This window comes from Callithrix jacchus, chromosome 9, assembly GCF_049354715.1.
Source record: "Callithrix jacchus isolate 240 chromosome 9, calJac240_pri, whole genome shotgun sequence".
NCBI classification, from domain to species: domain Eukaryota; kingdom Metazoa; phylum Chordata; class Mammalia; order Primates; family Cebidae; genus Callithrix; species Callithrix jacchus.
Window position 1 is genome coordinate 17,839,026 of NC_133510.1, and position 15,851 is coordinate 17,854,876.

The 15,851-nt window shown below is 41.9% G+C and overlaps 1 protein-coding gene across 1 annotated transcript in view; it reads right to left on the reverse strand.

Annotated features, from left to right (window-relative positions):
• Positions 1-15,851, reverse strand: part of FGF6 (fibroblast growth factor 6) — a 65,365-nt gene that overhangs the window by 15,692 nt on the left and 33,822 nt on the right. Inside the window, exon 1 of the mRNA XM_002752232.7 lies at positions 1-15,851. This exon is cut by the window's right edge and continues 33,822 nt beyond it. Within this exon, the coding sequence (XP_002752278.1) occupies positions 1-346 (346 nt within the window). The 5' untranslated portion in view covers positions 347-15,851.

Genomic DNA, 15,851 nt, shown 5'->3' on the forward strand with positions numbered 1-15,851 from the left:
TGTAGGGGGTCTCCTTGTGGGTCCCGCTGATCCGGCCGTCGGGGGGCACCTGGAGGTGAAAGCCGATGCCCACGTTGCAGTAGAGCCTCCGCTGCCGCTTGATCCCCACCAGGTAGCCACTTTCCCAATTTACCCTGGTGATCTCTCCAGCTAGCCCCGTGTGAGACCTGGACAGCAGGGTGCCCCAGCCTCTCGAGTCCAGCTGCGTGTTGTTGGCACGGGAGCCTGCAGGCAAGGATACTACCATGCCCACTAGGATGCCTAGGAAGATGAGAGCCCACAGCGTGCCCTGAAGACGTCCTGCTCCCTGGGACATAGTGATGAACAGCCTCTGTCCCAGGGCCATCCACCTTGCCTCTCAGGCACGTGGTCAGAATTAATGGCCCTAAAAATACCGCCCTTCTTGTTTTTCTCCCTCCCGCATGGCGGCAGGGGCTTATTTTTGGAAGGCAGACGAAGGCTGCTGACATGAAACCAAAGCCTGCATCGGGCACTCGGGTTGAGAGCAGAGGGACCCAGGCTGAGCCGCGGCCGGTAGAGACCATGGCTCGGGGACGCTCTCTAGCTCACCCGCTCGCTCCGTGTTGATGATATTTGATTTGACCTATCTTTATAGTTGGTTCAGCAGCCCGGCCCTCCCCTCCACCCATCATCACCCTGACGTCAACCCACCCAGCTCACCTATCCAGGGCTGTAACATTAACCTCTCTTGGGCCTGGCTGCCTCCCCAGACCCCCATCAGCTTCCACACTCCCCAGGGGTTCTGGCAGCTATATGCCATTCCAACTATGAGGGAGGAATGAAGTGAACAGGGATCATCTCTAGGGTAGTGGGGAGCTGGCTAGGGGCCCGGGGAAAGAGAGAGGTGAGAGGCCACCCAGGATCCATACTGGGCAGAAGTTCTCGGCCTGGCAGCACTGGCTCCTTATTTAGAGGGAAATAGGTAGAGGCAGGGATGGGAGAAGGCTTGTGGTGGTGTGACCATAGCCTGAAAGTCACCCTTGGGACCTTTTCATGGAAACAGCTCATGGTGGAGGGGAACACTGAAAGGCCAAACCCTTTCAGCAGGAGGGCACAAAAATTCTCAGGTCGTGGGAGTGGGGGTTGTCCAAGGAGCTTTAAGATTGTGGAGGGAGTTGCCGGGTACGGTGGCTCACACCTCTAATCCCAGCACTTTGGGAGACTGAGGCAGGCAGGTCACCTGAGGTCAGGAGTTCAAGACCAGCCTGGCCAACATGGTGAAACCCCATCTCTACTAAAAATACAATAATTAGCCAGGCGTGGTGGTGGGTGCCTGTAATCCCTACTCAGGATGCTGAGATATGAGAATAGCTTGAACCTGGGAGGTGGAGGTTGCAGTGAGCCAAGATCCTGCCATTGCACTCCAGGCTGGGCGACAGAGCGAGACTCTGTCTCAAAACAAACAACAAAAGATCTTGATTTTGGAGGGAGGGAGGGCAAGGGCAAGGTTTGCCTGCTCACTGTCTTGGTTGCAGCATTCACCCGGGGTGGGTGGAAGTTGTGTCTGGCCTTTGACATAGCCCACTGGCCATTCTCCTCCCTGGATTTTTCCGTGGCATGTGACTGATATTATTCCCATTTCACAGATGAGGAAGCTAAGGCTTAGAGAGATTAAGTAACTTGCCCAAGTTACCACAGCTAATAAGTAGCAAAGCCAGAACTCCTAGGGTCTGCCTGAGACTAAAGCCTGTGCGTGTTTGATGCTTGCAGTAGAAGTTGGCTGGCCCAAAGAGTCTATTTAGCTCCTGAAATGCCAATAGCACATCACAGAGTTATTTCAGTAGCATAAAATGATTCATTTGTTAAAAGAAAAAAAAGAACTTGAGTGTCTTTGATGTACATGGGAACGTCTGTATTTGCAGATAACTTTTGCTGGGCTGATATTACACCCAGAAACTAGTAAAAGTATTTCTGCCAGGAAGTTATTCCTACGCTCATTTTTCTTTTCCCCATATTACTTTTAAATAGATTACATGTCTAACTGAAGTAAAAAAAATGTTAAGCTACCAAAAAACCTACCCCACAAATTGCTATAGGATATAAAAAGGAACTATTAATATCTCTGAGGGTGAAAAAGTTAACAAGGGTCACCTGGGGAATTGAGTTTAACATCCTGTTTCTTATACTTCAATCCAGGTCTGAATCTGTTGGTGAGACATTGGCACTGATCATGCAGGGATTGGTAGGAGTATGTGAGGTGATATACTGCAGGCAGCCTGGAAAAGCTGCTGGGGCAAGTTTCATGGCCCAAGGACTCTACTGAGGCATTAAACCTTCTGCTGTGCCCTGGGTTCCAGCCACCGGCCTATGGCTTCTACCTGCCTTCTCTCTGCCCTTCTGCCCATTCACTGGGTTTGATGCTTGGATCAAATTTCTGTCGAGCCATGTAATTCAGTGTTGCCCTAGACATGCCTTCTCAGATCCTGTGAAACCCAGACATCTATTTTTACCCTCAGCTGGTAAAGTGAATGGAGAGGGCCATAGGCGCCCCTTATTCCTACTCTCACCACGGTGCCCCCAGCTTCCCCATTGGTTTCCTCTACCCACTGGGCCATTGCCCCATACCCAATCTCATCACCACCAGCACTGCCATTTCCCAAAAGGAAAGATGATGCTTCATGGGCTCAGATTGGGTCTTCCGTGTAGGCCTTCATTGGAAAATTGTTTTTTAAAAAAATCTTTCTGCAAAGTAAGAGGTTCATGAATAATCCAAAGAGAAAGTTGTCCACAAAAAGAACTTTACTTTGGATTTCCTGCTGGGTTTCATATACTTAAGCTTTCATGGATGCAAGAGCAGTGGGGACACTTTCTCAGCGATGTTGTATGGAATCTTGTGGTAATGATGCTGGTGGTCCTCACTTAGGGAAGAGACAGTCCAGAAACATTTTGGATGGTAAGAAGTCAGTCCAAAATTAACACTTGCCTTGGATAATTGGAGAGGTACTCACCAGCAGAGCTCAGAATCTCTGGAATTTCTTGGTACCCATCCACTTTGGAACTGTCTTAGGAGAGGAACTATAACAATGTCCATGCCATATACCAATAAAAATAGTGAAGCTTCCTAGATTCACCTCATCCTAGATTCCTTGGTGTGCAGGGGTTGTGGTTGATAAAGTCTCATAAAGGAACACTTTGGAATGGGGATACCTGGATATGAATCTCAACTCCACCATTCATTAGCTGTGTGATCTTGGGAAAGTTCTGGACCTCTCTGAGCTTCTTTATTTTGTCATCTGCAAAATGAGATCATTACTTCCAAAGGTTGTTATAGTGACAAGCAATAATAGATGCAACTGGCCCAGTGCAGAACACAGCACAGCAATTTCCCAGAACTTTATCCGAAACACATTGAAAATCTCTCACCCATTTAAAGAGGACAAATCCAAAGTCAGAAAGACCATCTCTCATCTCAGGGGGTGGGAGAGACACGTGGGCTTCCAGTTCTTCATTGCCATCCGCCAGAGCATATGTTGTGATGGCTGCTAACATATGCAGAAGCAGGCAGCCCAGATTCCTCAAATGTTCTGAAAAGCAGTGAGAGCCTTGGTGTCGTCCCCTGTTAAATATAAAACTTAAGTAATTCATGCTATTAAAAACCCTGGGTCTTATTTTTATTGGGTGAAGCGATGAGGCCGTGTTCTAAATGCACCTCCTCTGCCTGTCTCTATAGTAACTTTACTGTGCTCATATAGCCATATATTTTCCTGAAGGCTAATTAAGTTGACAACTGCTAGGTCTTCTTGGCTTACCAGATTTGCACTTGACCCTTCTCTTGGGGCTTAGGGACCTCTATGGATGTGAAGTGATAGAGAAAAGATAACAGGTGGAGGAGGCCTCTCTCCATGGACCCCTCTTGCAAATAGTTGGCCAACAGCCTTTGGGGATTGTCAATCAGTCTCACCGGATGTGCCAAGATCCAGTGGAGGTGAGTGGGAAAATATGTTAATGTCTGTCTCCTTCCACAGAAGGGTCCTTGACCCCAAGGGGGATGCCACGAAGCATAGATTGGTTGGATTTGGCAGTGCTTAGCCACACAAACCTTTCGATTCATCTGCATGATGGAACTCCCTCCGTCATACCAGGTGGTTGCTCTCTGTGACTCCTGTGTATTACATAATCAAGATCAAACACCCGAGGGGTGACCAGAAGGGAAAGCACAGAAAACTCAGACGAGCCTCATCCATGTAGATTGTGAAAAGCTGTGCTTACTCGTATCTTTTACATTTGGTTTTGAAAAACTGGCATTTGCCTTTTTTTGTAGATAATTTAGAAAATATGGAAAATGATAAGGTGGAAAACAGAAGAGTTGTTTGTACTTAGTGTCTTTCTATCTTTTGTCTCAGAGTCTGTCTTTGTATGAGCTTGGCACAGCGGCCTTGATGCCTCCCTGTATCTCCTCTGAATTTTGCTCAGACAGGCACCTCTGTACCTATCCCTGTTTTTGTTTTTTTTTTTTAGTGGTAGAGATTGTGCATGGGATTTAATCAGCATGAGATGGACGCGTGTAGAGATGAGGATCTAGGAAGGACTCCTGCCCTAGGCCTGAGCAAAGAGGGACATTTGCAGCTCTGAAACTTCAAGAGAAAAAGTTTCAGCTGATCAACGGTGTCCAGGTTGGACTTCTGCAAGGACAATCCTGCTATTATCTTGTTAACTATTCCCTGGAGAAACCTAAACTTTGTACTTTCCTAGTAGAACTCAGCTTTTCCCAAGCCTCACCCACTTACACAGTAGGAGCCATTAACAGTCATAATCCACATTTCCCTAGTTCATGCTTCTTTCAACTCATGTGGAATCTCACTCCACTACCAATCACCCCAGAGATATTCCTGCAGTTCCAGAGCATGTCTCACACATGTTCATGAACACATGATTGCTCCTGTGTGGGCACACTGCCAGGCACCTGTGTGGATCACCCTGTTCTCCAGCCTTTCCACCTCCTGCTGGGCAGCCCAGGGGTATTCCCTTTCTCACTACAGCTCAGCACCTGAAGCCCTCAAGGAGCCAGAGCTGCTTTATATTCTGTTTCAAAGCCAGTAGGAATGCCTTAGTCCCCTTCTTCATGTTATACCTGTTAAAAAAAAATACCTGACCAGAACTACTCATGCCCTGTGATCTGCTCATTTGAAGTTTTTTTCAGACTCCCTGCCCTGCAAAGGACTCAGTCTTGTTATGGGTTGAGCTGATCAGGTAGGATTCCCATTTTCTTCCATGTAGATTATTTTTCTGAAAGTCCCTCAACCCCTCAGGCAAATAGACTTCTGCTGGGGCCAGCCCATCTGCATTGTTTAGATGTGTCTGGATCCTGGCTTGAGTTCAGACTGGAAACCCTGCCCCACTCCCAGAGACCCCTACAATGGGGAGGGAGGGAGTCCCTGAAAACACAGCTTTGTGGTCCAGTTGGTCACCAAGTATTTGCAGAGTTTTCTGGGAGGAAGGATATGATTCTCCTCTCCACACTAGAAATCATCTTCTTGTGTTAAAGTGCTTCTTATCTATCCCTTCAATCTGAGTCCCATTGTGGCTGTGCCTCTCAGGGTGACTTCCTATCTCCTAGCACTGTCTTTCTTCTCTGTCTCACTCACACTCTCCCCTCCCCCCTCCTTACTATGCTCCAGCCATAGATGCAAGCCTAGAGGCTCAGCCAACTGCCAAGAAAGCAGCACCTCAGGGCTGGCTGACCACCATGGCCACACATCTCAGCTGAATTTGCAAAGGGTCAGAGGAGTCGGATAACTTTCTGGAAGCTCTGAACCTAAGGGATTTTGGCTCTGCTCAGAGTTTTGTGGTTTCTCAGATTTGCCTTTCGTGATCATCATCTAATAATACCTGCTGCATGCTGAGGCGGGCATGCACCCTGCCAGCCACCAAGCAAAGTTATGTAAAAGACTCACCCCTTAGTGGCAGGCTCCCCAGTGTGACACAGAAGGGCCTCCCTGTCCTGACCTCTCCTGGCCTCTCCAGCTCCATCCGCTGCCTCTCCCTCTCTGGGAATTTTTGCTTCAGCAACCTTAAATGGCCTGTTGTTCCCAGGCATACTGTGTGCTGTTTCTGCCTCCTGTTTTTGCTCAAACTGTCCTCTCTTTGCCTGGTGAATTGCTTCCCTGTTTAAAGACTCAGCTTAAATGTCACCTCCAGAAGTAATCCCTGACAACCTTCCACCTGTCTCTAAACTGGATTCAGTGGCCTGTTCCCCTCCCCTTTCCCTGCCTCATTAATATTTTGCACGGTTATCTCTGTCACTGCCCTTACTGGGTTTATAATACTCTGACAAGGTGCTGACTTTGATAGTGAAATTCTTAAGCCTTCAATGGCATCTTCCCTTGTATGCCATTGTATATTCAGAACCAAGCACCATGCCTGCCAGGCAATACAGTTTATGAAATGTTTGAATAAATGTTGAATTAAAGGCTTTAAATACACGGATTTCACTAGATGAGTTATTCTCAAACAAGGTCCAAGTCCACCATAGAGGAGTGATCAGAATTTTGGTAGGAGTGGGATATTAATTTGAAAAAACACTTTCAGTATAATGATTTGCATTTTGTCATTTGAAACAATTACATTGAAAAATTCTGCTTTCACTATGATGCAGAAACTTGTGTTGGTCTTGTACTCTCATAATAAACAACAAGAACACTGGACAAATAAATGAAGCAGCAATTTTTAAACACTGGATAACAGGAAGCACAGGACTATGATCCCTGAAAGAAAAGGAGACAAATAAGATGGACCCCATGATCATCTCCTCTCTCTGCCTGGAGGCACTCTCCAGACCTCAGAGCAGGAAAGGAGAATCCACGCTGAGTACAGGGGTGCCCATGAGTGGAGGGTTCAGAGATTGAAGTTAGGTGAGACCAAGGCAGTCAGTTTTCAGGGCAGAGTGCCAAAGCAGAGGAAGCGGCACAGAGAAAGAGCAGCAGAAATCGGTATAGGTTTGCTCTTGTGTTTGTTGCTGAAAGCTAAGCCACACAAGTATGGAGGAAACTCCATGAAACTAGGAAAAGCACTGGCAGAAAACAGTAAGGTGAGCAATCCCGAGAGCTCACATGGGGAATCGTTCAGACCAGCTGGTGGAGAAAACTAGGTCTTCTCAGTGGAGAATATTCAGTAGAGACCCCAGAAAGGCCATGTCTTGGTAATAGGGATACACAGGCTCTGCAAGAACTAGATTTATTCTCTTGCCCCAAATAATAAAACACTGAAAAAATACATCAAAGAACAGTTTCAAAACATTAGACATCAGGCAACAAAGAACAGTGATGCTTGAGAAATGAGAAGCTGAAATGAATCCTACGTGTCTACCAGCTTACTGATTTAAGAGAGTTTTCAGGTATGGCTCGGGGGGGAGAATTCTTGTTGGATTCTGGAAAACACTATGAATTGAGGAGATGAAGCTGACTGAGAAAGACTAAGGCAAAGAAGGCTTCAGGAAAGGGTAGCAGAGAGGAAAGAGCTGCACAAAAAAGAACCTAGATATGCATTGAGGAACCCCCTCAAGTGGTAGCACATGTGTACACTACCTGAGGCTGGAGAAGGAACTAGGCAAAAAGATTAGAGGGAGCAGTATCTGGAGCTCATACAAGACTGCAAACAGTACCTGTTCCCACCAGCCAGACTGAGGAAAATATTCTCATTCCTGGGGTGTTGGGTTGACTGTTGCCTCATTAGTGGGAAATAATTATCCTTAGACCAAATGCTGCTCTGATCCCACCTAACAAATATTATAAGCAAACATAAAAAGGATCAATCTGTTATCAAGTATATTAAATAGACTCTAGGAAAAAAATTCAAGAATATTTATAGAAATAAAATACATCCAGCCCTGAACAGGGCAAAATTTACATATTAAATTGACATATAATAAAAAAATGCCAGTCATGCAGAGAGGTAGGATAATATGAGTCATAATGAGGAGGATAATAATAAAGTTGAAACCAACCCGGAATTAACACAGATGTTAGAATTAGCAGACATGAAAACAGTTATTATAACTGTATATGTTCAAAAAGTTAAAGGAAAGATAAAAAATGTTAATTAGAGACATGGAAGAGGTGAAAAAGATCCAAATCAAACTTCTGAAGCTAAAAAGTACAATGCTTGAGATGAAAAATACACTGGATGGGGTTAAAGACAGGTTGGACATTACAGAAGAAAACATTAGTGAAAGTGAAAACATAACCATAGAAACTTTTCAACATGAATCACGGAGAAGAAATAATCTAAAAAATGAACAGAACAGACTTCTGGGTTATGGGCTGATATGTAAGTAGCTTGAAAGTTGTCATTCCATCCTAAGAGCATGTAAAAGCCCAAACACGCTAAAAAATAATCAACACTTTTTCTCAGATTTGTTAGAGAAATGATGTCAAAGGGCAAGCTGTTGCTTGAAAAACTAGAGAGACAGACAGGCGAATACAAAGAATTACAACTTGCTGGAGCAGAAACCTGGGAGCTGAAACCTCCAAGGAAACCAGAGCTAGGGTAGGAAAACCCAAGCAGTAATTGATGGATTGTTGGAGGCTTAGTGAATAAGACTGAGAGATTAAAACTCCATTGGAGGGTGGTGGTGGTTTTGCCTCCAGAAGCTCTATCAGGTTCTCATGATGAATATCAGATAAATCTAGATCAAAAACACTGTAACAGAAATGAAGAATGCCTTTGATGGGCTCATTAGTAGACTGGACATGGCTGAGGAAAGAATCTCTGAACTTGAGGATATGACAATTGAGACTTAAAAGCAAAGAGAAAGAAACAGAACAGAATATCCAAGAACTTTGGGACTACAGAAGATGTAATATAGCACAGTGGGATATCAGGAGAAGGAAAAGAAAGAAATAGAAGCAATATTTGTAGCACTAATGACTGAGAATTTCTCCCAAATTAATGTTAGAAGCTAAACCATAGATATAGAAAGTTTAGATAACACCAAACCAAATAAATGCCAAAACACTACACATTGGAAATTATATTCAAATTTCAGAAAATTGAAGATCAAAAAACACTCTTGAAAGAATCCAGAGGAAGAAACACCTTATTTACAGAGCAGTATTGGAGCATACCCCAAAGTATGGTGAATGGCATGCTGATTACTTTGAACTGAAGATTGGAAAGGTCTCAGAAGCAAGGCCTTTCTGAGCTTCTTCTGCCTTCCTATCTCCTGTCACTCCACGAAGTGAGTTATAGAAACCAGAAAGAATCCTGCTGGGCAGGATGGCTCACACCTGTAATCCCAGCACTTTGGAAGGCCAAGATGGGCGGATCAGCTGAGGTTGGGAGTTCAAGACCAGCCTGACCTATATGGTGAAACCCTAGCTCTACTAAAAATACAAAAATTAGCCGGGCTGTGGTGGAACGTACCTGTAATCCCAGCTACTAAGGAGGTTGAGGCAGGAGAATTGCTTTAACTTGGGAGGCGGAGGTTACAATGAGCCGAGATCGTGCCACTACACTCCAGCCTGGAGTCTAGTCTCCAGAGGGAGACTCTGTCTCAAAAACAAAAACAAAAACAAAAGGCCGGGCTTGGTGGCTCACACCTGTAATCCCAGCACTTTGGGAGGCCGAGGCGGGTAGATCACAAGGTCAAGAGATCGAGACCATCCTGGTCAACATGGTGAAACCCCGTTTCTACTAAAAATACAAAAAATTAGCTAGGCATGGTGGCACGTGCCTGTAATCCCGGCTACTCAGGAGGCTGAGGCAGGAGAATTGCCTGAACCCAGGAGGCGGAGGTTGCGGTGAGCCGAGATCGCGCCATTGCACTCCAGCCTGGGTAACAAGAGTGAAACTCGGTCTCAAAAATAAAATAAAATAAAAACAACAACAACAACAACAGCAACAACAAAAACAATCCTTGTTCCCCAAGGTAAGTCATAGAAACTAGAACATCCCCCCTCTCCCCCAAAGCAAGCCATAAAAACAAGGAAGGTCACTCTCTACCTTTTCCCTTCCCCCTTGAAGACCCTCATTCCAAGAGGTACTGCTCCATTCCTGGGAGAAAGGAATGCTACACAGAGAGGCCAAGAAGTATCTGAACAGACAGGCATTGCTGGGCTTTCCCTTTTCACTCTATTACCATTAGATCATATCTTTTAGTCCAGTTACATTTTTACATGGCTGTCCATTCTTCGTTGCACATAAGCACAAAAACAGAAAGTTTCCCCTGGGTCCTTGTGTCTTCATTTCTGAAGTCTTAATTTTTCTTTCATTTTTAAAGGATAATTTCACAGGGTCCAGAATTCTAATTTGGTGGATTTTTCTCTCAACATTTTAAATATTTTAATTTAAACATTTTAAATATCCACTCTCATTTGCATGGTTTTTGATGATGTCAGATATAATTCTTATCTTTGCACCTGTAGCAATGAAAGGTTGTGATACCTTTCCTCACAAATCACAAGGTTCATGGCCAATGAAAAAAAAATTATAATTAGGTGGGTGTGGTGGCGGCTGCCTATAACCCCAGCTACTCAGGAGGCTGAGGCAGAGAATTGCTTGAACCCAGGAGGCAGAGGTTGCACTGAGCCAAGATCATGTCACCACATTCCAGCCTGTGTGTCAGAATGAGACTCTGTTTCAAGAAAAGATAAATAGCAACAATGTATTCAATTATATTATGTATGCTTATGTATAAGTGAAATGATAATTATACTATTATACAGTTAATGGGAGGGAAAAATTAGAAATGTTTTATTATAATGTACTTGCATTATCTTTGAAGTGGTATTGTGCTACTTAAAACTTGGTCAGGCATGGTGGCTCAAGCCTGTAATCCCAGCACATTTGGAGGCTGAGGCACTTGAGGCCAGGAGTTCAAGAGCAACCTGGCCAACATGGTGAAAACCTGTCTTTACAAAAATACAAAAATTAGCCGGGTGTGGTGGTGCACACCTGTAATTCCAGCTACTCAGGAGGCTGAGGCAGGAGAATCATTTGAACCTGGGAGGTGGAGGTTGCAGTGAGCTGAGATGGTGCCACTGCCCTCCAGCCTGGGTGATGGAGCAAGACTTCATCTCAAAAAAAACAAAAACAAAAAAGGAACGTGAACCTGAGGATGGGCACAATGACTCACATCTGTAATTCTAGCACTTTTGGAGGCTGAGGTAAGAGGATTGCTTAAGGCCAGGAGTTTGAAACCAGCCTGGTCAACATAGTGAGGCCTTGTCTCTATTAAAAAAATAGTGAAATAAATAAAGAAAAGCAAAAAGTAAAAGTGGGCTTGACTTTATTGTCAATGTATATTGCAAACACTAGTGCAACCACTGGATAAAAAAGTAAAAAAATAAATATAGTTGATATGCTAAGAAAGAAGATAAAATAGAATTATATAAAATGTTCAATTAAAACTAAGAAAGGCATAAAAAGAGCAGACAACAAAACCAGGAACAAATACTAAGGGCAATGAACAGAAGCAAAGTAACAAATACGAACATGTCAATTTAGTGATATCAATGATCACTCTAAACATCAACAGACTAAATACACTAATTAAAAGAAATTGTCAGAGTGGATCCAAAAACAAGACCTAACTATATGTTGTCTACAAGAAATGCACTTTAAATAAAAACACATATATGGATTAAAAATACAAGAGTGGAGAAAGGTATACTACATTAACACTAATCAAAATAAAGTGGGAGTACCTATATTAGTTGCAGACAGTGCAGACTTCAGAGCAAGAATCCTTATCAGCAATAAAGCAGGACATTATATAATGATGAAGGTGTCAATACTCGAGAAAGACATAGCAATTCGTAACACATAAATCCACTATTATAGGTAGAGACTTCAGCACCCTTCTATCAGAAGTAGACAGTTACAGCAGGCAGAAAATCAGTAAGGACATGGTTGGCCTCAACAGCAACAACAATCAACTGAATATAATTTACGTCTATAGCCAACTCCATCTAACAACAGCAAATGTCACAGTATTCTCAAATATACATGGGATAGTCAGTAAGTTAGACTAAACTCTGGACCATAAAACACACCTGAAAAAATGTGAAAGAACTGAAATGACATGATGTCTGCTCTCAGACTATAATGGAATTAAACTAGAAATCAATAACAGAACTATAGATGGAAAATCCCCAAATACTTGGAGACTAAACAATGCTCTTCTAAATAACACATGGGTCAAAGAAAAAGTTTCAAGAGAAATGTAAAAATACTTTGAACTAAATAAAAATGACAATACAACTTATTGAAATTTGTGGGATGCAGGGAAAGCAATGCTTTAGGGAAATTTACAGAATTGAATGCATGTATTTGAAAAGAAGAGTACCTAAAAATCAATAATCTAGCTTTCACCTTAGGAAACTAGAAAAAGAGTAGACAATAAAATCCAAATTAAGCAAACAATAATAAAAATTATAGCAGAAATTAATGAAATTGAAAAGAGAAAATCAACAAAACCAAAAGCTGATTTTTGGAATGGATTGATTAAATACATAAGCCTGTTACCAAGCTAACTAAGAAAAAAAAAGAAAAGACACAAATTACTAATAAAAGAAATGAAAGAGAGCACATCACTACAAGTTCCAAGGACATTAAAAGGATAATAAAGAAAAATTATGAACAAGTCTATGCTCACAAATTTGACAACTTAGGTGAAATTAATTATTTCCTTAAAAGACACAAGCTGCTAAAACAGAAACAAATAAACAAACAAACAAAATAAGCTGGATGTGGTGGCTCATGCTTGTAATCCCAGTACTTGGGAAGCTGAGGTGGATGGACAACAAGGTCAGGAGTTTGAGACCAGCCTGGACATCATGAAACCCTGTCTCTACTAAAAATACAAAAAATGAGCTAGGCATGGTGGTGCATGCCTGTAGTTTCAGCTATGTGGTAGGCTGAGGCAGGAGGATCACTTGAATCCAGGAGGGGGAGGTTGCAGTGAGCTGAGATTGGGCCACTGTACTCTAGCCTGGGTGACAGAGCGAGATTTTATGTAATATATATAACTTAAATAGGCATATATCCACTAAAATAAGTTGAATTAATAACTAATAAACTAAAACAGAAAGCACTCTTACAGATTTATCTGGCGAATTCTCGAAAACATTTAAGAAAGAAATTATACCAATTCACTGCAAACTCTTCCAGAAGATAAAAAGAGGGAATAGTCTCTAATTCATTCTATGAGGTCCACATTACTCTAAACCAAATCCAGACAAAGATATTCAAGAAAATCACATACTAACATCTCTCATGAAAATCAATGCAAAAATTCTCAATGGGATATTATCAAACTGAATCCATCAATTTATAAAAAGAATTTTATACCAGAACCAAATGCAATTTATATGAGGTATGAAAGTCTATTTCAATGTTCAAAAATCAATTAGATTAATTCATTATATTGATAGGCTAATAAAGAAAAATTAAATAATTATTAAATGGAGAAAAAGCATTTGACGAAATCCAACACCTATTCATAATAAAGAAAACTCTTAGTATACTAGGAATGGAGGAGAACTTTCTCAACTTAATAAGGAACATTTACAAATGCCTGAGAGTTAGCATCATACATAATGGTGAGAAACTAGAAGCTTTCCCAAGACCACCAAATTAAGGAAAGGATGTCTCCTCTTACCACTGCTTTTCAACTCATACTGGAAGTTCTAGCTCATGTGATAAAACAAGAAAAGAAAAGGTATACAGATGGGGTAGAAAGAAAACTGTCTTTGTTTGCAGATAATATTATTGTCTATGGAGAAAAAATTTTAAAAATCAACAAAAACGTCTCCTAGAACTAACAAGCAATAATAAGTTGCAGGATACAAGGTTAATAATGTACAAAAGTTCATCACTTTCCTATATGTCAGCCATGAACACGTGGAATTAAAAATTAAACACATTATTGATCAAGGCAGTGGCTCATATCTGTAATCCCAGCATTTTGGGAGGCCAAGGCGGGTGGATCACAAAGTCAGGAGTTTGAGACCAGCCTAGCCAACATGGTGAAACCCCATCTCTACTAAAAATACAAAATTAGCGGGGCATGGTGGTGGGTGCCTGTGATCCCCCCTACTCGAGAGGCTGAGGCAGGAGAATCACTTGAATCCATGAGGCGGATGTTGCAGTGAACTGAGATCGTACCACTGCACTCCAGCCTGGGCAACAGATTAAGACACTGTCTTGAAAACAAAGAAATAATATAATTTACATTGGCACCCCCAAAATTGAAATACTTAGGTATAAACATAACAAAATATGTATAAGAGCTTTATGAGGAAAACTACAAAACTCTAATGAAAAGTAACAAAAAATAACAAATAAATCAAGAGACATTTTATGTTCATTTTATGTTTTGATAATATTGAAGGCTCAATATTACCAAAATGTCCATTCTTCCCAACCTGATCTGCAGATTGAATGCAGTTTCAATTAAAATCCCAGTAAATTGGTTTATAGGTATCAGCAAACTTATTCTAAAGTTTATATGAAAAAGCAAAAGTTCATATGGAAAAGCAAATAGCCAACAAAATATTGAAGGAGAAGAACAAAGTTGGAAAATAGGACATCAAGACTCACTATAAAGCTACAGTAATTGAGACAGTGTGGTATTGGTGAAAGAACAGACAGACAAATCAATGGAATGGAAAAGAGAGCTCAAAAATAGACTGACATGAATATAGTCAATTGCTTTTGACAAAGGAGCACAGGCAATATAATGGAAAAAAGACAGTCGTTTCAACAAGTGGTGCTAGAATACTTGGACATCCATGTGGAGAAAAATGAATCCAAACGGACCTTATATTTCTCACAAAAATGTACTCCAGATGGATCATAGATCTAAATGTAAAACGCAATACTATAAAACACCAAGAATATAACATAGGAGAAAGCCAATATGACTTTGGATATGGCAATGACTCTTTAGATATAACAGGAAAGGCACAATCCATGAAAGAAACAATTGATAAGCTAGACTTCATTAAATTAAAAACTTCAGCTCCGTGAAAGACAATGTCAAGACAAGCCACAGACTGAAAATACTCGCAAAAGACACATCTAACAAAGGAATGTTATCCAAAGTACACAAAGAAATCTTAAAATTTAACAGTAAGAAAATGAACAACCTGAATGAAAAATGTGCCAAAGACCTTAACAGATACCCCACCAAAGAAGATATACAGAGGGCAAGTTAGTACATGAACAGAGGTTCAACATCATATGCCATTAGAGAATCGTAAATTAAAGCAATGAGATATCACTACATACTTACTAGAATGGCCAAAATCCGAAATACCACACCAAATGCCAGTGAGGATGTGGAACAATAGCAACACTCATCCATTGCTGGTAGAAATGCAAAATGGTATAGCTATTTTGAAATACTGCTTGTAAGTTTCTAAAAAAACCCAAAACATACTCTCACCAGCAATCACACTCTTTGGTATTAACCCAAATGAACTGAAAACTTAATGTCCACACAAAACCGGCCTACGAAAGTTTGTATCAGTTTTATTCATAATTGTTAAGACTTGGAAGCAATCAATATGCCCTTTAATAGGTAAATAGGGCCAGGCACAGTGGCTCATACCTGTAATCCCAACACTTTGGGAGACTGAGGCGGGTGCATCACGAGGTCGGGAATTCAAGACCAGCCTGGCCAATATGGTGAAACCCCGACTCTACTAAAAACACAAAACTTAGCTGGGCACGGTGGTCCATGCCTGTAGTACCAGCTACTTGGGAGGCTGAGGAGGGAGAATCATTTCAACCCAGAAGGCAGAAGTTGCAGTGAGTCAAGATCGCACCACGGCATTCCAGCCTGGGCAACAGAGTGAGACTCCATCTCAAAAAAAAAAAAAAAAAAACAT